This window comes from Enhydra lutris, unplaced genomic scaffold (assembly GCF_002288905.1).
Source record: "Enhydra lutris kenyoni isolate GAN:26980312 unplaced genomic scaffold, ASM228890v2 scaffoldscaffold18, whole genome shotgun sequence".
NCBI classification, from domain to species: Eukaryota; Metazoa; Chordata; class Mammalia; order Carnivora; family Mustelidae; genus Enhydra; species Enhydra lutris.
The window spans coordinates 7494111-7519031 of NW_019154102.1; the positions used below are offsets into that span (position 1 = coordinate 7494111).

The following is a 24921-nucleotide window of genomic DNA, read 5'->3' on the forward strand; positions in this document are numbered from 1 at the left end:
CTCTCCCACTCCCCCTGCTTGTGCTCCCTCTCTGGCTGTGTCTCTCTCTGTCAAATAAATAAGTAAATCTTAAAAAAATAAATAAATAAAAAGTATAACACAAAGATGGCTAACTTCTAACAACTGAGAGGTAAAAGTGCAACTTAGGGGTGCCTGGGTGGCTCAGTGGGTTAAAGCCTCTGCCTTCAGCTCAGGTCATGATCCCAGGGTCCTGGGATCGAGCCCCACATCGGGCTCTCTGCTTTGCAGGGAACTTGCTTCCTCCTCTCTCTCTCTGCCTGCCTCTCTGCCTACTTGTGATCTCTGTCAAATAAATAAATAAAATCTTAAAAAAAAAAAAAAAGTGCAACTTAATATTTTGGGAATTGTTAAATCTCCCGGATAAGTTAGATCCTACAAATGCACACTTTAAAGCATTCTGACAGTCTGAAAGAATTTTAATAACACATTCTCAAAACCATATCACTAAATTAAAAAATGAAATATGTACTAACAGTAATGAAAATGTAAACAAGAGTACAAATGCATAGGTATTGGAACGTTTCTCATATAAATTAGGCATCATTGTCAAAATATATTGCTGTATTACACATTTAAATGTTTTCAGTTGCAAGTTAAATAAAATAAATGTCCTTATTTTCCTCACACAAAATTAAATATCCAAACTTAACATCCTCTTTCCTAGAAATACATAATTTTCAGTCTGTCTGCTCAACTTTAACCTTGGCATATCATCTCTCATTCTTCCCTTTCACACACTATATCTAGAATGTCATCAATTTCTCTCTAAGTTCTTGAGTTTGCTCCTTCTTCTCCACTCATACATCCTACGCCGACTTGAACCTCACGATCATAAGGACAGAATGCTACCCATCACTACCCATCTATCTTCTACTAGCACTTACTTGTTCCTCCCTATTCCTCATCTTTGGTCCAAGCACTAATACAATTATAAGTTTCACTGATTTCTGTAGTTTCAGTATTGCAATAGGATACATAGTGTATGCTTAATAAATATAGGATGAACAAATAAAGTCAATAATCAATCTACTCTACAAACTAATGGCAAAGTGATTTTCCTAATACTTTTAATTCCCTAATAAGTAATTTTAAATGGCTCTACAATGCCTGCCATGTGCAGCCTAAATTATACTGGTTATTTTTCAAGTTTCCCATAATCTGGTCTACTCCATCTATGCACATTTATATTCTATTTCCCAACTTGGGATGGACCCTGTAGCAAGGCTAGTCTCTTCACCACCTCCCAAGTCATATATATAATATGCTTTTTCCTCATGTTGATTCCCTAGCTTAAAATACCCTCCTCTCCTCAACTATGGCTGCCCAAGTCTAATCATTCTTCAAGGTTTGAATTTGAACTTCCTGTGGTGCCTGGTGGCTCAGTGGGTTAAGCATCTGACTCTTGGTTCCAGCTCAGGTCATGATCTCAGGGTCATGTGGTTGAACCCTGCATTAGACCCACATTGGGCACCACGCTCAGTGTAGAGTCTGCTTATCCCTCTACCTCCTCCCACCTTTCCTTCCTGTGCACGTACCTGTTCACTCTCTCTCGAACAAATAAATAAAATCTTAAAAGAAAAAAATCTAACTTCCTCCCCTTGATTTCCCTTCCTATCTATACCTCTAGAGGCCAAAACTAACTTCTTTTTTTTTTAAATGAAGATTTTTTATTTGAGAGAGCGAAAGAGCACTCTCTAGTGCATGAGTAGGGGCTTGGGCAGAGGGAGAAGCAGGCTCCCCATTAAGCAGGGAGCCTGATGTGGGGCTCAGTCCCAGGACCCTGGGATCATGACCTGAGCCAAAGGCAGACACTTAACCAAATGAGCCACCCAGGCACCCCCAAAACTAACTTCTAACTAACTTCTAAGCAGTAGGGCTCCCTAATCTACCCACACTAACATACACATTCTCTCACTCACTAAAAATAAATAAATAAATAAATAAAATTCATAAAAATTGAAAAAGAAAAAAAAAAACCCTAGCTAATAATAAGAGATTTGCTTTCAAATACATACTTGGGATCATTCACCATTCATTATAGATTCATCTTGGTTATACATATTCAATACTTAACACAAAGACAAGTTTAAAACAAATGACATGTATATTCTATTTACAAACGTGGAAATATAATTTAATTCATTTGCAAAGATTTAAACCACAGAGTTGGAAGAAATAAAATAACTTTCAATTATGAGAAAACTCAACATTCCATTTTCCTTCAACATTCAGGTTAACAGAGAATTTACTGTGGTTTACCTTTTTTTAACCAGTCTTGGCAAAAATAAATTGGAGTATTGCCTCCATTGGTTTTTCTCCACAATTTTTTCTTATCCTCCACAACTCTGTAGCAGTCTAAGTCTTAAACAATGAGTAGGACCCAACACCTAAAACTGAACTATCTTCCTTGGTCCTTTACCACCCAAGGAAAGGAAATAGTCATGATGTTAATAATAACATGAAGTTCACCATTTTTTTTTCTAGCCTTCACTAGGAAAGTAAATTACATTAAGAATACACCATTGTCTAAAATTTCCTGAAAGACTACTGAGATATTTCACCAAGTCTGATGTTAAAATAAGCAGTATACTAATATGAAAAATTAAAATTGCCAGTCTTCTTCCTTCCTATTAAATTTTTCTTTAATTATAACATCCTTAAAATTAGCTACTTATTTTCCAGCTTTCAAAATACTCATTTCTACCTCTAGTCTTAATCAAGAGATCATTAACCTTACAAAGAATAAGGAAATAAATTCTTTCTCAACTTTAGTTATTTTCACTCTATTCCATTTTACCCACCCATTAGCAGGGTCTAACCTTGGCCCTAAATCATCATTCAGAATTGCAACCTTCAAAATTTCAAAATTCTGAAAGTGCCCTCTGACTTCAACCTCCTATTCCACCCTTTTTCACCTTCTAATCCTACTGTTCCTTCATCCTACTGCAACCTCCAGTGTATCAGCCTTCTCCTGATGACACTTGCTTTCCTCCTCATTTTAATGCTCATACTCTGTTCATTTCAACTGTTCACCTGGATATCCTGCCCTATGTAGGCCTACACTATCTATTGCCAATTTTGAGTAAACTCTACAGATCTTTTTGTCAGTTTCTGAGCAGCAAAGCATCACTGGGTAAATTATCCAACTATGCTGATTGGCTCCACTACGAATAGGTGCTTTCCAAATCTCAAATAAACCATCAACCTTACATGATAATACTTGCATTCATCTTTGACTCCCTTAGTGATTTCCTCCCAGCAGCCTTATGAATTTTCCTACTTTTCTCAAATTTCCAGCCTTTTAATGTTGTTGTGTTGCTGTTTCCTAGGATCTATCAATGGCCCCCTTCTGTATTTTTTTCTGACAACCATGTCTTTAGTTTCTATTATAAACCTAAAAGCAAATTCCCTCTCTACTTTAGACATTTCCCCTGAGCACCAAACTTATGAATATCCACCTGCCCTCAAGATATTTCTCACCTTCACCAGACACTCCAAAATTAACTCAGAACTTATTTTCTATACTTCCCCTCCCCTTAAATTTTTATCTTCCTGTAATGTCTTCTTACTAAGGGCACTACCATCTGCTCCTTACCCAAGTAAAAAGTAGTCATCCCAGTAATCCCTTTCTCATTCTTCCTATCAAGTTGGTAATCAAGTCCCATTATTTCCGTGCTATCTGTCTTCCATATCACTTCAACATCAATGCTGTTTCTATCTCTATTCTGGCCCCAAATTCAATCCTTCTAAAATGCAAATGCTATCTGTTTCAATTCCTTTTATGATTTGGATAGCCTATATTACTGTTTTTCAAGCTGGAATAAGGTAGTGACAATGTTTTAAAAAACTGAAATTACCAATCTGGTAATTTCACACACCTGGGTGGCTCAGTCAGTTAAGCATCTACCTTCGGCTCAGGTCATGGTCCCAGGATCCAGGGATCAAGTCCCATTGGGCTCCCTGCTCAGTGGGAAGCCTGCTTTTCCCTCTGCGTGCCACTCCCCCTGCTTGTGCTCTCTCTCTCTCTAATAAATAAAATCTTAAAAAATAAAAAAGAGTATCTGAGGATTAGTCTACAGATATCCTAAGAGTCCAAAGACCCAGTATGAGAAAGTGACTTAAGAAACTAGCCTTAGGGGCGCCTGGGTGGCTCAGTGGGTTAAAGCCTCTGCCTTCAGCTCAGGTCATGATCCCAGAGTCCTGGGATCGAGCCCCACAGCGGGCTCTCTGCTCAGCAGGGATCCTGCTTCCTCTTCTCTCTTTGCCTGCCTCTCTGCCTACTTGTGATCTCTATCTGTCAAAAAAATAAATAAAATCTTTAAAAAACAAAACAAAACAAATCTTAAGAAACTAGCCTCAGTCTATAAATAAATTTAAAAATCCCTCAGTTGTGAATTATTATTGCAAAAGATTTTTATTACCACCTCCTGAAAAAAAATTTAAATTACTAAAATGAAAACACAAAATTAAAATTCCTAAGTTATCACAGACCCCCCAAAATATCTGTGGACCTAGATTAAGAAACACTAGTTATGATGTTTAATTTTGTGTGTCAATTTTGATGGACCTCAGTGCATAGACATTTGGTCAAATATTATTCTGGATGTTCTATGAAGGTGTTTCTTTGGATATGATTAACACATAAACCAAAGGACTCTGAGTGAGTCAGATTACTCTCCATAATGTGAGCGGGCTTCATCCAATCATTTGATGGTGTTACTGGAACAAAGGCTGACCTCCCTCTAGCGAGCTGTCTTTGATACTTTTTTTAAAATTTTTTAAATTTTTATTTCTTATTAACATATAATGTATTATTTGCTTCAGGGGTACAGGTCTGTGAATCATCAGTCTTACACAATTCACAGCACTCACCATAGCACATACCCTCCCCAATTTGAACTCAATGCAATTCTTCCCTGAGTCTCCAGCCTGGCAGCCTGCTAGAATGCCCCATTAGTTTTTAAACCAGAGAATCCTCCAAAATCTCATGACTCAGTTCCTTAAAATAAATCAATCTCTCTCTCTCTCTCTTTCTGTCTCTCTCTCTCTGTATACACACACGCAAATACACACACCCCTTGGTAGTTCTGTTTCTCCAGAGAGAATCTGAAGTAATACATGTCTCTACAGAAAAAAAATCCAATCTTCTTAACATGGTATCTAAGGACAGTCTCCCAATCCCCACCTCTTCAAACTCATCTCCTATGTGCAAGAAGCATGTAATCTCTGCTTTGGCTATACAAAATAACCTATAGTTATTTGATTCTACTATTTTAGTCACATATTCATGCCTCTTTTTATGCCATTTCCTCCTACTCCCACTGTTTCTAACTTACCAAATTCATCCTATTCAACTTTCATGACCTAGTTCAAATTTTTCCTCTTCCTCTTTGTGCCACTATTATTTCAAGAACATAATTCTACTATATAGCACATGTATCACACTGCAATTTGCATGTTGTCCCCTTACTAGTGAGCAAAGATCATATCTTATTCAGCATCATATCCCCAGCACCTAGTAGATAGCTTGTGATACAGTGAGCCCTCAGAAATTACTCATTGACTAAATTGATCTTGGATGGAACCATCCCTTCAGCCTTCTCACTGAGTATGACAAAATAGATCTCAGCTTTGAGACCCACTCTGGCCCTCCTCAGGCCATGCCCCTCACCACTGGGCAAGGAATCCATGGAAATAAGAGGATATACCCATATACCTCCCCTTCTAGATGACACTGCAGTCACTTGGAACTCTGGAATTTCTTGCCCAAATATCTCTAACCCAATTATATGGCTTGCACAGGAATCTGTCCTAGGTCTATCCTGAGGATGGACTATGCTGGAGACGTACATACCCCTTTGCCAAGGATTGCTGTATGGAAAAGCATGGATCTTGGACATGTGTGCAGCATGTCCACAGGCTTGCAGCACATGAGACCTCTCTGTGAGCTAGGGATGAGGGAGGAGGTTGGGCTCCACTACATTCTGACGTGAAACTGAATATCTGAATTCTCAATTCTATAAATTCTAAAATTTGAATCTTTCCTTTTAAGTCACTATGAAGGTATATTTTTCAAGATAAAAGATCAGATAAAAGATCAGAACATAGTAAATAATTTATTAGCCTGATTCATAATCTTTAAATATTTAGGCCTATTGTGGTAAATGGATGCTTGCCCTGAGTCTCACAAATGTCAGAATAAAGTTGATGAGTTTCATCAACCTAGTTTTATTAAATATTGAACTAACAAAATAGAGCAAAGATAGCACAGGAATAAAATCAGGAAGAAAGAGGATACAGACATACCTCTTTTTATTGCACTTCTCTTTACTGCACCTTGTAGATAATTATGTTTTTTACAAATGGAAGGTTTATGACGATCTTCTGTAAAGTCTCTCGGCACCCTTTCTCCAACAACATTTGCTCACTTTTTGTCTCGATGTCACATTTTGGTAATTCTTGCAATATTTCAAACTTTTCATTATTACATTATGATTATTACATTATGATGATCTGTGATCAGTGACCTTTGATCTTGCTATTGTAAATGTTTTGGGGCTGCCACAAACTACACCCAGGTAATACAGTAAACTAATCAACAAATGTGTGTATTTTGACTACTCCACAATCCATCCTGGTCCAGGAATTAAATTTACAACTTTCAAGGTAGTTTTTTCCTCTATACCACACCACCAACTCCCTAAAAGTAGCTAGCTTGGTAATGACTAAATTAAATATTAGACAAACATCTCTTAATATCAATTAAAATCTCAGATATCATTTTTAAATATTGAAACATTATACTTAGACTGGGACCAATCTGTTTCATAAATCCTAAAAGAAGGTCAACTGGTATTCTTAAAAGACTATAGTTAAGAACTAATGTTCCCTGGGGCACCTGGTTGGCTCAGTTGGTAGAGTGTGTCACTCAGTCTTGGGGTTGTGAGTTCAGGCCCCACACTGGGTGGAGAGGTTACTTAAAGTAAATAAAATAAAAAATAAAAATGAATAAAAATAAAAAAGTATTATTGTTCCTCTATGAGTTTCCCATATTAATACATATCATAGAGAAAATTTTCAGATAAAAAATTAAAAAATACTCCCATATGTAGTAACTACTTCCTGTTCTCTAGGTTCTTACCATTTTTTATAGTTTAACTAGATATGAATCAGACAATCACAATGGACTGCTCTTAAAGACATCAGTCCACTATAAGGCTGTGGACAAAAATCTCAATATGTTGGACATCACCAGTAACATTATTGGAAACCAAACTGAAGTCACTGTATATTCTCTTTTTTTTAAGATTTTATTTATTTATTTGAGAGAGAGAGAGAGAGAATGAGCACAAGTGGGGGAAGGTAGACAGAGAAGCAGACTCCCCACCAAGCAAGGAGCCTGATGTGGTGCTCAATCCCGGGTCCTGGGATCATGACCTGAGCCAAAGGCAGACGCTTAACGGACTGAGCCACCCAGGCACTCCAGTCACTGTATATTCTAATACCATACAAAAGCATGGACTATGACTTGTTCTAACAACCTCAACTCAAGCTAGACATAACATAGGTGGGTAATTAAAGGTAATTAAATAATGAGACAGAGGAATAGAAAAGAAAAAGAAGAGAAATAAAAGACAAACTAAGGGAATCTGGGTGGCTCAGTTCATTCAGTGTCCGACTCTTGGTTTCAGATCCGCTCATGATCTCAGGATTGTGGGATTGGGGACTGAGGCCATACTGGGCTCCTTGCTCAGGGAGGGTCTGCTGAAGATTTTTTTCCCATTCCCTCTGTCCTTCCCCACCACACTCATGCTTACCCATGCTTGCTCATGCTCTCTCTTGCTCTCCCTCTTAAAAAAAAGGGTAAAATAAACTAAATTCTATAATACTAAAGCTAGAATTCTCAAAAATGTAAAAGCTAATAAAATTACAAAATGTTTCATTCACTCCTTTGACATTTATTTCTTTTTTTTTTTTTAAAGATTTTATTTATTTATTTGACAGAGAGAGATCACAAGTAGATGGAGAGGCAGGCAGAAAGAGAGAGAGAGAGGAGGAAGCAGGCTTCTTGCTGAGCAGAGAGCCCAATGTGGGACTCGATCCCAGGACCCTGAGATCATGACCTGAGCCGAAGGCAGCGGCTTAACCCACTGAGCCACCCAGGCGCCGTACTCCTTTGACATTTAATAAAAAACTTGTGACATATCAAATCTATGCTAGGTGTTGGTGATACGTAACAAAAATCTCTAGCCTCTAAATGTTAACTATCTAGTAGCTGCAGCACTTTAACACAATTTGGTAAAGACAGATATGGGATGATAGGGGAGAGAGCAACTAACTATGCCAAGAGACTTCAGAGGGTGTTAAGAATGAGTAAAACCTTGCTAGCCAAAAAAAAAGGGAAAGGGCAGGGGCACCTGGGTGGCTCAGTGGGTTGAGGCCTCTGCCTTCGACTCAGGTCATGATCCTAGGATCCTGGGATCAAGCCCCGCATCGGGCTCTCTCCTCAGCAGGGAGCCTGCTTCTCCCTCTCTGCCTGCCTCTCTGCCTACTTGTGATCTCTGTCTGTCAAATAAATAAACAAAATCTTTAAAAAAAAAGGGGGGGGCAGGGCAGTGTACAGAAAAATGATTATGACAATCATAGAAATAAAACAAAGACTAACAAATAGCTAACAAAAGACTAATAAAAACAAATAGCTAACAATGATTTAATCTTGCTATATTCTAAGCACTGTACACAAATTATCCTGATTCTCATAACCCTGTGAGTCTTTTTATTCTGTTTATAAATGAAGATATTGAGAAGTAACTTGCTAAACAATAAACATATAACTACAGAGGTGATGCCAAGAGAAAATCGTGCAAAACTAAGCTGTAAGTGATCATGATTTGTTTGAAGAAACAGAAACAGGTAGGAATGACCTAGCACATGATAATACTAATGACAGCAACCAACACTGGGGATACAGTAGTAAACAAAACAGAAAATAGATACCTATCTGTGTCTTATCAGAGATTAAGTCTACTCCAGGAAGGAAACATTATCATTCATCCAATAAATGTAAAAAATGAGATTTGGAAATGCTAAGTAAATTGTTTACTTAGGTCCTACACGAATAAGTAGCATAGTGAGAATTAAACCCTGTCTGACTTAAAGGCGTCTGACTCAAAGACCAAATCATTCTACTTTACCACATTACCTCTCTATTATTCATTCATTCATTCAACAGAAGTATATCAAGTACCTACTGTATGTCAAGCACTACACTAAGAATAAAGATGAAAAGAACAGTCCATGGCTTCAAGAAATTCACAGGATAATCAGTGGACTCAGACATACCGAGAGCTGCAATCCAGTGAGATAAATGTTATCCCCAAAACACATTTACAGTCTTATAGAAGCACATATGATCACAGATGAGAAAAAACTTTAAGACGGGCAAGCCCAAAAGTAAGACCAATCAGGGCTAGCACATTAATTCAAAAGTCAGGGATATATCTGGTGTGTGTGTATATGTATATACACACACACAGGGATATATCAGGCATATCTGGAAGATAAATCACAAAACTGGATAATAAGACAACAGCTATGACTATATCAAAAGTGTGTTTTTTAAAGAAGCAAAAAACAAAATCTAAACTAAACAAAAAATATGAGTCCAATGAGAAAACCTGAAATGCCCAAACCAAAATTCAGAGTCAATGCCATACTTGGGTAAGAAACCCATATATTTTAAAGATTTTATTTATTTATTTGAGAGAGAGCACATGAGCGAGGAGAAGGTCAGAGAGAGAAGCAGACTCCCTGTGGAGCTGGGAGTCCAATGCGGGACTCGATCCCGGGACTCCAGGATCATGACCTGAGCCGAAGGCAGTTGTCCAACCAACTGAGCCACCCAGGCGTCCCAAAACCCATATATTTTATAAGTCATTTTAAGGTCATTACAGTCATAAAGTTAGCACAATCTACTTTTAAATCTTTTTTTTTTAAATTGAGGTATAATTAACAATACAGTATTATATTAGTTTCAGGTATACAATATAATGATTCAACAATCATATACATAACTCAGTGCTCATCAAGATAAGTATACCCTTGATCCCCTTTATCTATTTCATCCCTCCCCCATCCACCTCCTCTTACTTTTGAATCTTAAACATTCATAGAACTAAGGAACATTTCTCAGTTAACTTCCTCTATTACACAAATGGCTTCTTTTAGGTATACTTTATGAAGCTGCCTCTCAGGAAATACTTGAGGAGAATCTACATGACCATGCATCATTTAATTTTTGTCATTATTAATTTTTTAATTAAAACATATTTTCATAATAGAGGACTTCCAAAGTTCCTTCCAACTCAAGATTCTAAAAGAAGAAAAGCTAGAACTAGTATATCTTAACAGTCAGTATAAATCTCTATAGTTATCTAAAGGGATTGAATCATATCATTGTTCTGAGGACTTCTAAAGTTCCTTCCAACTCAAGATTCTAGAAGAAGAAAAACCATAATAAGTATATCATAACGGTCAGTATAGATCTCTCTAGTTATGTAATGGGGTTAAGTCATATCATTGTTCTGATACTATTAATAATTTTCTCAATACTTAAAACCCTAATATATCCATATTTTCAACTGCTTAGGTAATATAAATACACACTTTTTAAACTTTAGGATTATGAAATTCATGATAATGTTATAAATTTCTTAAAATTTCATAGCAAGTAAAATTCAAATAGGGTTACAGAATCGCATGACATCTGAAACAAAGAAATGATGATTTCTACTGCCACCAAGCCCTATGTCTGATAACTAGCACTAAGAAAGAAAGATTTCATTTGGTTGAAGTATGAAAATGTCCTACAGCATGCAGAAGAGCTGGCCCATCATTCCCAATCTCTAAAAAGCTTCCCCTTCCCATTAAAAGGACTGATGTCATGTCACAAGCTCTTACAGAGATTCTTTGATTCAAAGAGCTACTCAATGAAATCCAGTATTCATCTCTAAATGCAGTGAATCCCAAGTCAGTGAAAAGATTTCAAAATTGTAAGGCCAAGTTGGTAAACTGGCATGAAGAAGTCAATGCAAACAAGGTCCAAAATGGCAAAATCAAAATCAATAATCAATATTCTTACTTTTAGTAAACACTGTAGATGAAAAAAATATTCTACCATAAGTCTTCTGTAACTGAATTCTGTCACAACTGAAAGCAGGAATACAAGAATGGCAGGCCAAACGTGTATTTGTAAGTACATAAATAGATTTCCACTTTGGCCAAGATGGAATATCAGGAACCAAATTTACCCTCTAGCCTGAAACAACTGGAAAAAAAGGACAAAATATATTGTTTTTCAAGGCAATGGATATCAGGCAACAAAGAACAGTAGACCCTTGATAGGTGGGAAACATACAAAATGAATCCTCAATTGCCCCAACTTACTACCTTGAAAGAGTTCCTAAGCCATAGAACAGAGCTGGGGAACCCAGGTAGAGCAATGACCTTGCTGAGGTGAGATGGAACTTAATCTAGAAACAACAAAGTGACGGTCATATACAAAGTAGAGTACCTAAGAGTAGAGAGGCTCACAGGAAAATCCAGAGATCTGCAGAGGATATCCCTTAAGTCTTCCGTTGAGTACTTTTTAGTATATACACATGAGGAAATTACCCAAGAACAGTGGGAAAAAAAATACCAAAAAGGATTAGAGGGAACACCACTCAGGGTTCACACAGGTCCAGGAACAGCCCCTGTTTTCACCACACAGTGTTACTCAGAGGGTTTTGTCAATAGAGTGACAGTAGTGGACAACAGATGCTACAACTTTAAAGCAGCATCTGAAAAGATCAAACTGTTTCCAAGTAACTTAACTATTCCAGAACAAAACTCAAGAATACCTAATGAAATATAAAAATACCCAGTACCACACACGGTAAAATTTCAAATGTCTAACATCCAATCAAAAATCACCAGGCATAAAAAAGCAAGAAAACACAATCCTTTATGAGGAGAAAAATCAATCAAAACCAATCTAGAAATGATACAGATAGAATTAGTAGAAATAAACATTAATCTATTTATAACTATATCCCATATACTCAAGAAGCTACAGAAAAGACAAAGCATGAAAGCTATAGAAATGGGAGATATTAAAAAAAAAACAATTTCTAGAATAAAACTGTAATGTCTGAAATGAAAAATATGCTGGACACAATTAAGAACAAATTAAACATTATTAAAAAAATTAATGAAGTTGGAGACACAAAGATAATCTAAAATTAGAAGACTGAAAAAAACTGAAAAGAACACCAGTAAACATCTAGCAGCCTGATGTACATGTAACTGGACTTCCAAAAAGGGAAGTGGGGACACGAAAAATACACACACACACACTTAAATATTCTTTATAGATATGTATTTTCTAAAATAATGCCCAAATTTTTTCTGAATTTGTTAGAAACTATAAACCCACAGACATAAGAAGCTCAACAAACTCCAAGCAAAACAAACATGAAGAAACATATATAATTTCATTTAGAAAGGGTTCTCACTCACATATTCTGTAAACAAATCAAAACAAAGTCAGAAATGACTTAGACTAAGTCTAAATTTTAGTTTAACTGTGTACAGTTTCAACTGACAATTTAATAGAGTACATTAAATATTAACTTGAGCAAAATACTTAACAGATGCATTTTATGATTTTAAAGTTAGCAAAATACAGCTTTAAAAACAATGTATATTTTGTTGTTCTCTTAGGAAAATAATTCACTAAAATAAATTTATCTTATTTTAGCAAATTATTTTTTAAAAAACTAATGCCTACTTCTTCCTTTTTTCTTAATTTTCTTTCCCTTTAATTTATATAGGTCATTCAGAACAGAATTAGGACACTGAAAAAACTTTTAAAGAAGCTGAGAGGTGGAACTGAAAACAGAAGCAGAGTTGAGGTTTGGAATGAAGCTAGTCCTCCAAAAAAAAAAAAAAGAATGAAAGAAAGAAAAAAAATCTGGCAACCACTATTTTGAAACACCATTACTTTCAAAATATACATATGTATTTTTAAACATAAAACTGCACTCAAAGTGGAAACAAGCTAAAGTGTCTGTTTTTAGCACCTCCGCTAACTATTCAGGACTCAAAAAAATCTAAGTATTTTTTGGAAAAAAAATCATTCAAATAAAAAACATTAAAGTGGAAAACAAGGGGTGCCTGGCTGGCTCAGCCAGTACAGCAGGAGACTCTCAATCTCAGGGTCATGAGTTCAAGCCTCACACCTTGGGCATGAAACCCACTTTAAAATAAATAAAATAAAGTGGAAAATTAAAGTAATGTATTTTCCTATTTTGTAAAAACACCTTTTTTTAAGAGCTCAGAATACAATTTCAAAATTTTCTGTCTAAGAACAAGAGAAGGGAATAAATTCTGAGTATCTACTGTAATGGCTACCCTTCCTGTCATGTGTGTTCCCTAAAATAGAAGTAAATTTAATTATTCTACCATTTTGCTTAGGGAATAGGGAGATATTGCAAAGATAAAAACATAGTTTTGGGTGAGAGCTGCCAAAAATATATTTACTATCCCTGGAGATAATTAATGTCTACACTCCTTTTTCCTTTCTTAAAGAAAAAAATATTTACACACATTTAAATAATATATATATTTCTTTGGGTGCCTATATAAATAAAACACCTTAAGAAAGCATATAGTAGTGTAATACTTCCCTATGGAATCAACACATACATGCAAATCAGCACACAGACTACAAATACCTCTGAGCACACAGACTGAAAAGTTATCACTGGAACATTTATGAATTTGACTTCGACCTCTTTTAAATAAAAAAATCTAATAAGAAACATAATTTCCTACAAAATACAAAAATGATACTTTATGTTATGCATCTATTCACAGACTTATTCCTTAGTAACAATTATTTATTAATAATGCACTAAATTCCCACATATATAAAAAAGTAAGACTGCCTTAAAATTCAAAGTTCCAAACTACTCTCATAATCAGATTCTATTCAAAAGACAGAAGGCTAAATAAATACACATTATTTTGAGCACAACTACAACATTCAGAGTTTGTACTTAGAAAACCTACCCTGATGTACTTAGAATGCATGTATGCTACATTACCTATAATGATAAAAATATTCCACTGATATAGCTACCAATGATTTTGATATCAATTCCCACCCTAAAAGCACTTTTCTACTTAATACAAACCCAGTATCACAAACATAAAAGACAAAGATTTTCCTACTAAATCATTATTTAGTTGTCATCGAGATGTCAGTTACTAGCATTTCACAAATGCCCTAAAAATACCTTAAAATGATCTCCCAAATATTCATATTAATTCATGTAATAATCTCATCGGATTTGAGTTACTGTACCCACTTAAATTACTTGCAACAGCAACAGTTCTCACCAATCAGGAGAGTTATTCGAAATTCTCTCTTCTGAAATGTTATTACTTCACCAGTTTCAAAATTTGAGCCACTTATTTTTAGACACAGAGGTTAATAAGAAACACTTCTGCATCAAATACACATAACCTCACAGTAGAGCCTTTATTCCCCCTTAGGAAACTATTCTCATATTCTCTCTCTTTTCACCAAATTATCAGAGGACAATGTGGCTTCGATTTCAGCACTGAAGACAATAAGTAACAATATACGGTTTGCAGAATAAAAATTAAAGTTTCACAATTTTAACAGCTATAATTATTAGGTTATGACAAATAGGCTGGTGGGGACGTAAGACTATCACCCCTTTCAAAGTCTAATTCTTAAACCACCTGAATTGTTTTGGCCAAATGAGGAGCTTCAAACATAAAGTCTCTAAGTTTTCAGTATGTCCTTTTTTAAAGAAAAGAAGTTACCTAGAAAAGAAGAAAAAAAAAAAAAACTTACATTTGGAGCATGACCTGGTTCAAGAATACCCCATCCACCAAAGCCACATATTCATCCAGGTTGGTCCCATTTCCTGCAGCCAGAGGTCCAAACGTTTTAACCTAGAACAGAACGATCATAAGGACACGAACGCCCATCTCCATCTCTGCAGCCACAAATAATGCAGCAAAATACACAATAAATAACACCCTACTTACCCAAGTGACTAAGGGGCTGGTCATGAACTGCTCCAGAAGGGGAGTAAAAATCTCGTTCTCCATTTTACAGATAATGTATTTGAAAAAGGGAACTACCACAAAAATACGCCTAGGGAATGGATCACTAAACGTTGAAGAAGTGAGTAGAAATCAATGAAAGTCCATTTTGGCACAGGAAGAAAATCCCATCGTGGAGGGGAGAAAAAGTCTCCCTCCTCAAAAAACACCCCAGAGGGGAATGAGCCGAAAACCCGAGAAGCGGCTTCGACAGCAGCCACGAGCGGCAGCTTGCGCTGGAAATGTCTGTACCGGGCGAGGAGGGGCAGAGAAAAGGCATCTGGAGGAGGAGGAAGGGAAAGGGGGCTGGAGCAGCAAGACAAAAAGCCCGTCAAGGTTGCCCAGCTCCTGGAGGAGCCAGACCAGCGGAGCTGCCCGCAATGAATTAATCCCAACGTGGGCTAAATGAAATACCACGTTAGATACCACGTTAGGGGTGCCGAGCGGCAGCCAGGCTCGACCTCCGCGTTCCGCTCAACACGTTCCACCCACCAGTGGGCATGGAGCCGCTTCGACCCGCGGAGCCTCCCCTGCCTGCAGCCCCTCACCAACGACAGGCAGGGCTCGCCCCTTCCCCCCGAGCAGACACCATCCCTCCGTCGCCCTCAAGCCTCGCCTCCAGCCCCCTTCCCCTCCCGGGGGGTGGGGGCTTGAATGTGTGTCCCTAACCCCCCAGTTTCCTGAGCCCTGCAGCCTTTTCAGCGCGCCTCTGGAAAGCCCTGGCACAAAATCACCACCGCGCTCCAGCCTCCTCCTCCGCCCTCTCTGGAGGAGCCGGAGTAACGGCCTCAGAACCGCAGTGCCGCATCACACCCCGCTCTTCGTCGCCCAACCAGAGCCACGAGCCCTCTGTCAAAGGGAGCGCGCTTCTCCTTCCGCGCCGATATCCTTCCGCCGACTCTCCGCCCCTCCCGCGCCGCAGCCTCTGGATTGTGGGAGAAGAAAACCGCTGCATGAGCGCGCTCCCGAGCGCGCGCGCCCCGAGGGCCGGCCCCGCCGCCGCCCAGATTTTGGCGGCGGGCGCGGGCGCGGAAGCGCGCTCGCTGCAGCTGCTGCGGTGACCCGCGCCTCGCTCGAGCCCAGGACTGTTGCCAGGGCGTGGGGGGCGGGGATGGGGAAGGCAGAGGAAGGGGTCTGTCTGCTCCGTCGCTCATGCCTAATTATGGTTTATTTCCTCCCCGAGTGCCTTCTTTGATGTGTGAAGGAGAGGGAACGAAATCCTTCTCTTTTAAACATGAGGGATGCAGACAGCCTTTTTCGGACAGTTTGATTTGATCTCTTAAGTGTGCTTTCGCCCGCAAAACGGAGTAGGCAAACTCAATGCAGCAGATAGCAAAAGAGGGACTTGAGCTGCAAACTTGGTTTTGTTTGTTTGTTTGTTTTTTTCTTTTTTCCTCTTCTCCTTTAAAAAATCCAGGTCACTAAAGCATGAATGCTCCTCAAAGTTGCAAGTGAATGTAGTAGGATTTTAAATAACCCAAGCTGTCTTTCAACATGTTGGTATTCCCTGACTAGAGCAAACGTGATTCAGACATTGTTGTTTGATTATTTGGCTATTGAAAAAAAAAAAAAATCCAAACAAAATCAAGAGCTACTAAAAGGAAACATTTGGAAGTCATCCAAGATGGGTGACAAACAGATTACATATTTGTCATAAATCGCTATGCTATGCACAACTGGAATCATCAAAGTAATTTTAAGTTGGGGGAACTTAGTTCCCCCAGCAAAATTAAATGTTACTCCTCGTTTTGAAGAAACATAAAAACCTTTTCCCAGGAACAAAATGGGCATGTAAAACAATTTTTATTTTTAGAAAATAAATAGAGTATTACAGTTTTGCAGTGTGTGCTTTTTACATTTACATAAACCTCTACTTTGAACATTTATATATTTTAAAGTAGCAGTAAAAACGTTTTATAACACTAAATTAAGAAACAGCAAAATTTCTTAATTAGGTAATTGAGAGCCTGGGCTCTAGAGCCTTCCTGCCTGCTTCATTCAGATCCTGGCTCTGATACTTACAGCTGTGGGGGCCTAGGCAAGCTAGTGAACCTCTCTGTCCGTGTATAAAACAGGGCTAATAATAGGGTTAAATTAGATGGCAACCTATAGTAAGTGCTCCATAAACGTTCTTAATGTTGTTTTCATCATTATTCCCCCCAAATGAAGAATCTTTAGGAAAAATCTTGAAATGTACCTTCTCCTACTTTAGTTAGAGGAGAAAGGATCTTGCTGTAGAGACCAGAGAAATGCCCTTCCAAAATCATCTTAATTAAAATTAGGATGCATTCATGTGGCATTTTGCAAGGTGTGTAGAGAGTAGAACCTTGCATTGCCTGGGTCAGTATATAGCTTTGGGTCGTCCTGTGGCAAGCAATCTTTTCCCTCTACTCTTGATGAGTCTTTCTTAATCACAATCCCTTATTCAGAAATGCAGACCAAGAGAGAGCTGACACCCAAGAAGAAAGCATGGCTTTCAGAGCAGCCTATGCCTGACATGCCCACTTTTCTTTGTAATCCCTAGGAAGCTCAGCCAAACAACATGGAAGTGTTCATGCATATACTGGGGTTTATCTTCAGATAGACCCATCTGCTTCATCCATAGATGAAAAACTCATAAAGTATTAATACTAGGTACCATAAGCTAGGGACATTTTGGACAGTGATGACCAAAGAGTTAGCACATTAAGATAGATGTATTCAGTTTACATGTAGTAGCTAGCCCTCACAAATCCGTATTCCCCTCTACAGCCAAATGGCCCCAGATGCTTCCTGGTCTATCTTTAGCTTTTACACACACACACACACACACACACACACACACACACACTCAACAAAGAAACATGAGGAGTTAATTGTAAAAACAGGAACCTTTAGACCAGACCGAGGTCTGGAGTAACTTATTTGAAAACCTACCAATTCACAATTCCCTAGTTTAATAGCAGCCTTAGAAATGCTTTATAATATCTCAAGAGTATAATCAGGAAACTTCCTTGTCTAGCAAAAAACGGATTGTACATTATACACAATTTAATGGTCTTCAAATTGCAACATCCTATAAGATTAAATCCAAAAGTTTCCTCTATCTTCCTTTCATTTAGGAAGAGTTTGCTCAAGGTTTCTTCCAGGTGTTTGTTTTTTTTTTAACTTGGTAGTCATTTATTTACTCTGAATTCATCTTTTCTTCGAATAATAAATCCAACAGGAAAGGACTTTGGAAAAATCATACCTATCTGACTAGGTTCCAAGTTATTTGTTCTGCTCTCTTCTGGTCAGAAGTTAAATGTTTGGAATGGACCATGATCCCATTTAGAAGTCACTAGAGAAAGATCCTCTCCTGTGTATTATAACTGAGGACTCCCCTGCAGGTTACACATACGTAATAATACCTGTATACCAAAAGCACCCATGTTTACCTCCATCTTGATCTACTATAGTAAGTGATAGACTCACCCCCAAACACACATTGGGTGACACATATTTACAAAGCCAATCACATCCATAAGCTAGTATAATAAAATAACACAAATATAACAGCCAAATAGCACCATTGTTTATAATAGCCAAAAAATGGAAACAACCTCTATGTCCATCAACTGATAAATGAATAAAAGAAATGTATTGTACTGATACAATAGAATATTTGGGCAATAAAAAAGAATAAAGTGTGATACATGCTGCAACACCGATGAATCCTGAAGATATTATGCTAACTTTAAAGAAACCGGTCACAAGTTACCACATACTGTATGATTCCATTAATATGAAATGTCCAGAAGAGACCAATCTGTATAGACAGAAAGTAGATTAGTGGTTGCCTAGATCTGGAGCAGTTAGGAGAAAATGAGGTTAGTGGCTTCGGGAGGCATGGTTTCTTTTTGAGAAAATGAAAATATTCTAAAGTTGTGATAGATGCACAGTTCTGTGAATATACTAAAAATCATTTAACTGGATACCTTACATGGCTGAATTGTGAATTCTCAAAAAAGCTGTTTGTGCTTATTTTTTGTTGGCACCATTAGTTCATGAATATTTAGGAAGAAATGCCATCAAGAAATCCAATCTCTCATATACTTTTTAACAGGGTCTCTAAGTCCTCTTGAGCCAATGAATAAGATTTTAAACTCACCTAAGATCATAGAAGGCAAATGTCTTAATTATCTAACATAGTTTTAAGAGAAATGTCATCTATTGAAAGGGAGAGAATTGAGTCTGGTTTAACTTCTTTGAGCATCAGCTGAGCATTAGTTTCCTTAACTGTAAAATGAGCATACTGGTTTTTTTTCTTACTGGGCATCTGCTTAGATGGTATACTTGCTCTGTCCCACATGAAAGCTGCACAGAGGGAAGGAAACTTGGAAAGAGATGACCGGACCAAGAGAGGGGTCCTCCTCTCAGCCCATTTTAAGTGGTTCTTCTCAAATGCCCTACTGCTGTATGGCGATCAAGTGAACCACTACTAGTTCACCATTAAATTCCATGCTACCACACCTATCTGAAATGTTCTTTTCTGCTTCCTTACGGGGTCAACTCCCATTCGTCCTTCAGGATTCAAGTGCCCCTCTCCATGAAGCATTCCTCTCCCTTGGGTTGTGCTGACCACTTCCTCTTTTGTGACTTGCATAGTATCTAACCTCCCTTTATTGCTGTAACTTGCTCTGAAGGGCATGTATTTGCTGACATGCTCTTCTGAGTAAATGGGGAACTCTTGGAGACTGACATTTTTAAATTCATCCTTGTGCCCCTGGCATTTAGGACAGCGCCTTGCTATTATGGGCACTTTCAGTCAATATGTCAAAGAGTGTTCTTTCAACCATGGTGACCGGTTTAAATTCCTAACAATTGGCAAGAGCTCACAGCAGAGCAACTTCCGAGAAAGACTATTCTAATTAACTTAATGACCTAGAGGAGGCATAAGCAGGCGATTACTGCTTGCCAGTGAATTTGAAGAACTAAAAAGACATTGAGATCATAAAATAAATGGCTTTCAGGATAGGTTTTTCCCAAGTCTATATAATTTTTTTTCTGAGAAAAGGTCAGGAGAATACATAAGCCTCATGTATTCTTTTATTTCTCAGCAGCGTATAATGGAATTTATCCTTTTCAGGACCCAAACTGTGTTTCAATTGTTATCATTTTGATGCAAATCTTCTAGAAAGGTGTCATTGTCTAAGCCTTATTGGACAGCATATTCTGAACAGAAATTGACCTTTTATTAAAGAAATATATCCTCACAATCAACCTAAATGACTGTGGTGTGCTTTTAACATAATTATGCATTCACAGGCCCTTAAGAAGTGCATGAATGTTTGACCTACATCCACAGGCCCAAGACAACTGTGTTTTGAGTTTTTAATTTTACATTGAATAGCTCCTGGTTTTTGTTGTTGACAGTATCTTTATCGATAGTCCCCGTTTTAATTTGCTGCTTCTCGTTTTCTATATGTAGGGAATTCACCGATTTTTAAAACAGTCTAAAAGCATTAATAATTTTTGAGTGAGAACCTGTGGGCTCTCTTATGAGTAAAGTCCATGACATTGTGGTATGCCTAAAAGTGTCTCTTGGTATAATGTTTCTTCTTTCTTTCTTTCTTTCAGTTTTTTGGTCTTCGGTGAGGTGATGCTATCCTATTTCTTTAACTAGTTTGCTGTGATAGGACATGAAATAATCTTTTAAGTTAATGGTCACTTACCAGGTATTTCCAGGGGATGACTGTCTTATCATGTGATCAGTTCCTTGTGTTTGCATGGTTCCTCCTTTAATTCCCTAATCCCATGCAATAGGAGGTGACTCATTCCCACTTCCAATGTTACTGATGGAAAGCTACTAAGCAAACGGAAACCTGATAGAGGAGAAAATAACAAGTATAGAAAAGGAAAAATATTATAAAATGGACCTTTAAAAGGTGAGAAAAAACACTCTCTTATTCTGACTGCAAGCCTACACCCAACCTCTACTTTCCACTCCTTTACATCCTAGAGACAAGCATCAGCAATACCTGGTTAAAGCAGAACCTAGCCTATGTCAGAATAAATGATAAATCATTAATAACATAGACAGAAACCATCAAGTAGATTTCTACATAAAGCACTGGTGCTTTTAAGCTACTGAAAATATATGTGAGTTAAAACAAGTTATTCTAATCCTAGAAAAAATGTAGATCTGCTTTCATACCAAAAAATACAAAATAAAAATGGTAACTATTACAAATAAGGAAATACGAAGATGTTTTATTCCATTTTATTGAATGACAGTAAGAAGATATATAAAAATGCATTTACTGATATATGAGATTTGTATTTGCTGCTCTTCTATTGAAAGTTAAAATTCACATGAAACTTAAAAAATGGCTTAATGTAAAGGTTTTTATTTCCTAATTTTTAATTAATATGTGTCAGTCGAATGTTTCCAGATATTAGCTTGAAAAGAGTTCTCAGATTCAATTTTATTTTGTGAAATTTGTAATTTAAATATCTTTAGGTTCTTAAACTAAAACAGCAATATAAAATATTCAGTTACATGGAGCTAAACATCTCATATTTTTAAAATTACCTTACTTTCTCATTATGAAAATAATAAATTTCATTGCCATATCTGGAAAGATCAACAACATAAAAAAATATCAAACTGTAATTGTACCACGCACAGATTAATATATCGATGCATTTATTTCACATTATTTTCTAAAACTGTACCACTCTCACAACACCATTAGAAATACATAACAGTGATCAAAATTTGAATATGCCTCTTAACTTAATATAATCAGTAAATGAAATCCAAATGCATTTTTATATTTACTTTTTTAAATGGACATAATTTTTAAAAAATATTTTATTTATTTGTTTGACAGATTACAAGTAGGCAGAGAAGCAGGCAGAGAGAGAGGAAGCAGGTTCCCTGCTGAGCAGAGAGCCCAATGTGGGGCTCAATTCCTGGACCCTAAGACCATGACCTGAGTCGAAGGTAGAGGATTAACCCACTGAGCCACCCAGGCACACCTTAAATGGACATAATTTTTTATTTAAATTTTATTTTATTTTTAGGAAAACTCTATGCGCAATATGAGACTTGAACTCATGACCTTGAGATTAAGAGTCACATGTTCTACCAACTGAGCCAGCCAGGTGCTCCCCAAATGGATTTTCAATAACAGGATTCATTATATGTTAGATGTGTAGAACTTCCAGTTTACCAATTTTTCAAACATCAAACCTCAAATTCCCACGACCATGTCTAAACTTGGCTCCTACATCTTACAAAAGAATAAAAATGTATTCTCTGAGTTTAAATAAAACTAAGGTTAAGAGCTCTATATTTGTCAGTGCATTCTCACCTTATTTATTAATCAATATTTATTGACCTACCATATGTGCAAGATAGCATATTGAACACACAAGACACAGAGAATATCATAACTAAATGAGGCCAAATGAAATAAAATGGCAAACGCATCATTCAATCAATTAGTTCAGAGAGGGCAAACTTTTTCTGTAAAAGGTCAGGTAGTAAATATTTTAGGTTTTGGGTCTCTGATGCAACTGCCCCCAGAGGGTCTCTGTTGTAACTGATCATGTCTGCCATGCTGGCATAAAGTGGCCACAGGCTATGCATAAAGAAATAGGTGTTGCTGTGTTGTGGAAAAGCTTTATTTGCAAAAAGAGATAATGGGTCAGCTTTGGCCCCTGAGCCATTGCTTGCCTACCTCTCAACTAGTATTTATTATATTTACACTGGATGCTAAGCAAAACAAAAATCAGGACTGAATTCTTTTCCAGTCAGTTAATTAACTTTATAAATAATTAAATTAACCATCCAACTGTATTGTATGATTATGTTCTGGGAGTGCAGAAGAGTTGGTCTTCAAGTTGCTTGGAAACGGAATTCCACCATTCTGGTGTATCAGATATAGTTCAAATTGCTTTCAATCTCTCGTGTTACCACGGAAAACCTTTCCCCAGATATAAAGTTATTTTGAGGGGATTCTCTTGAGTCCCAGCAGGAAATAGGGGGCATTTTGGAAGCGCTTAACTAAACAGAATGTTGTGAAGGGACAATTTAGATGAGGGGAGTTAAGTGAACCAACGGAGGGTGGTAAAGCCCGCAGGGAATAGCAATAGTGAGGATCCCCTTCAGTCCTCTGCCAGAAGGGGCAAGGGGAGGAAACTGTCACCAGAGTTCTGGAAGACCATAGTTTTGTTAGAGGAGCCACTGGATGGGAGCTAGGTCCATAGAGAATGGGGTCACGGCCATCATCATGGGGCAGAAGAAAAAATTGGGAAAGAATATCCCAATCTCTATATTCCTCTCACATATATTACCAGCCAGCACTCCCCACTGCTGAATGCCATAAGAAGCAGAGAGCAAGAGAACCCAGATGATGCAGTCCACAGAGGTCAGCCTCCTGGCACAGAGAAAGACAGAGAGACTGGAACTCAAGGCCCCAAAATGGAGTTATCTAGCATAGAGCTGCATGTGAAAAGTGTGGATAACACCTAGAACCATTTATATAGATTCTCTGATAGCCATACAAGAGGGCAATTCTTTTCAGATTAACAGAAGCTTAACTATTTGGTGGAATGCTGTGATGAAACAGAGGGAGCTGATAAGCATGTTAAAAATAAAATGCCAGGGTGCCTGGGTGGCTCAGTGGGTTAACCCTGTGCATTTGGCTCAGGTCATGATCTCAGGGTCCTGGGATCGAGCCCCACATTGGGCTGTCTGCTCAGCAGGGAGCCTGCTTCCTCCTCTCTCTCTGCCTGTTTCTCTGCCTACTTGTGATCTCTGTCTGTCAAATAAGTAAATAAAATCTTTAAAAAAAAATAAAATGCCATAAAATTTGGGGCTTATACTCCCACATACATGACCTGTTATTACAAGGTATAAACCAAATCTTTTTTTTTTTTTTTTTTTTTTTTACTGACAGATCTATAGTATCAGTGCCCTGCAGTGTCTTGTCCATAGTATGTGCTCTATAGCAGTCAAATGAATAAATTTGTGAAAATAACCAATTTTTCCTAACTTTCATTTAAATGACTTGATTTGTACATAGCAGGAAATTTAATTTATTAAAAAATATTATTTTAAAAGAAAATAACAAAATTAGGTTAACATGACTATGGGGTACTTGTGATTCTCTTCTCTCCGTCCTCTACTCACAGCAAAAACTGGAAGCGCTACATACAAACCAACCTTCACTAAAACCCATTCATCAACCTTTGTTTAGAATGTATTCCTATTTGAAATCCTTAGTCATCATTTTGTTTCATAAAAGTAAAATGGACAACAAATCAGAATTAGGTTCTTTACTTATATTTGATAAAATTCAATTAGCCTCTTCCAAAATCACTGTGAAATCAACACAGTAGACAGTCATGGTACTGGATGCAATAATGTTAGTGGGTAATATCAGCTCCATCTTCTATATCTCACAAGACATGAATCATGTGAAAACTTTGAGTCTAAATTAGGAAGAGATTGTTTGCGTGTTAATGCCACCTTTCATAATTGCATGCATAAATTCTGTGGAAATTTACTAGCATAAGTCTAACAAAAGGTTTCCACGTCCTGCAATGGACATATTTTGATCTCAGAAGGCTTTTAGATCTCACCTCTCTTCTTTTTAGTTTAAGGTATGGCAATAGTGTATCAATTATATTATAGCTACAAACGATTTTTGAGTTTTGGTAATTCTGAGTCATTTACCCAGCTATCTCCGT

General features: G+C 37.4%; 1 protein-coding gene across 4 annotated transcripts in view; it reads right to left on the reverse strand.

Moving 5' to 3' along the window:
* Positions 1 to 15673, reverse strand: part of LOC111148144 (coiled-coil domain containing 88A) — a 120224-nt gene extending 104551 nt beyond the window's left edge. For all 4 annotated transcript variants that reach the window (XM_022504578.1, XM_022504577.1, XM_022504576.1 and 1 more), the window contains exons 1-2: positions 15145 to 15673; positions 14948 to 15048 (exon numbers count right to left, since the gene is read on the reverse strand). In XM_022504578.1, coding sequence (XP_022360286.1) covers positions 14948 to 15048; positions 15145 to 15207 — 164 coding nt within the window. In that variant the 5' untranslated portion in view covers positions 15208 to 15673. The remainder of the gene's footprint in view (positions 1 to 14947; positions 15049 to 15144) is intronic.
* Between the last annotated feature and the right edge of the window lie 9248 nt (positions 15674 to 24921).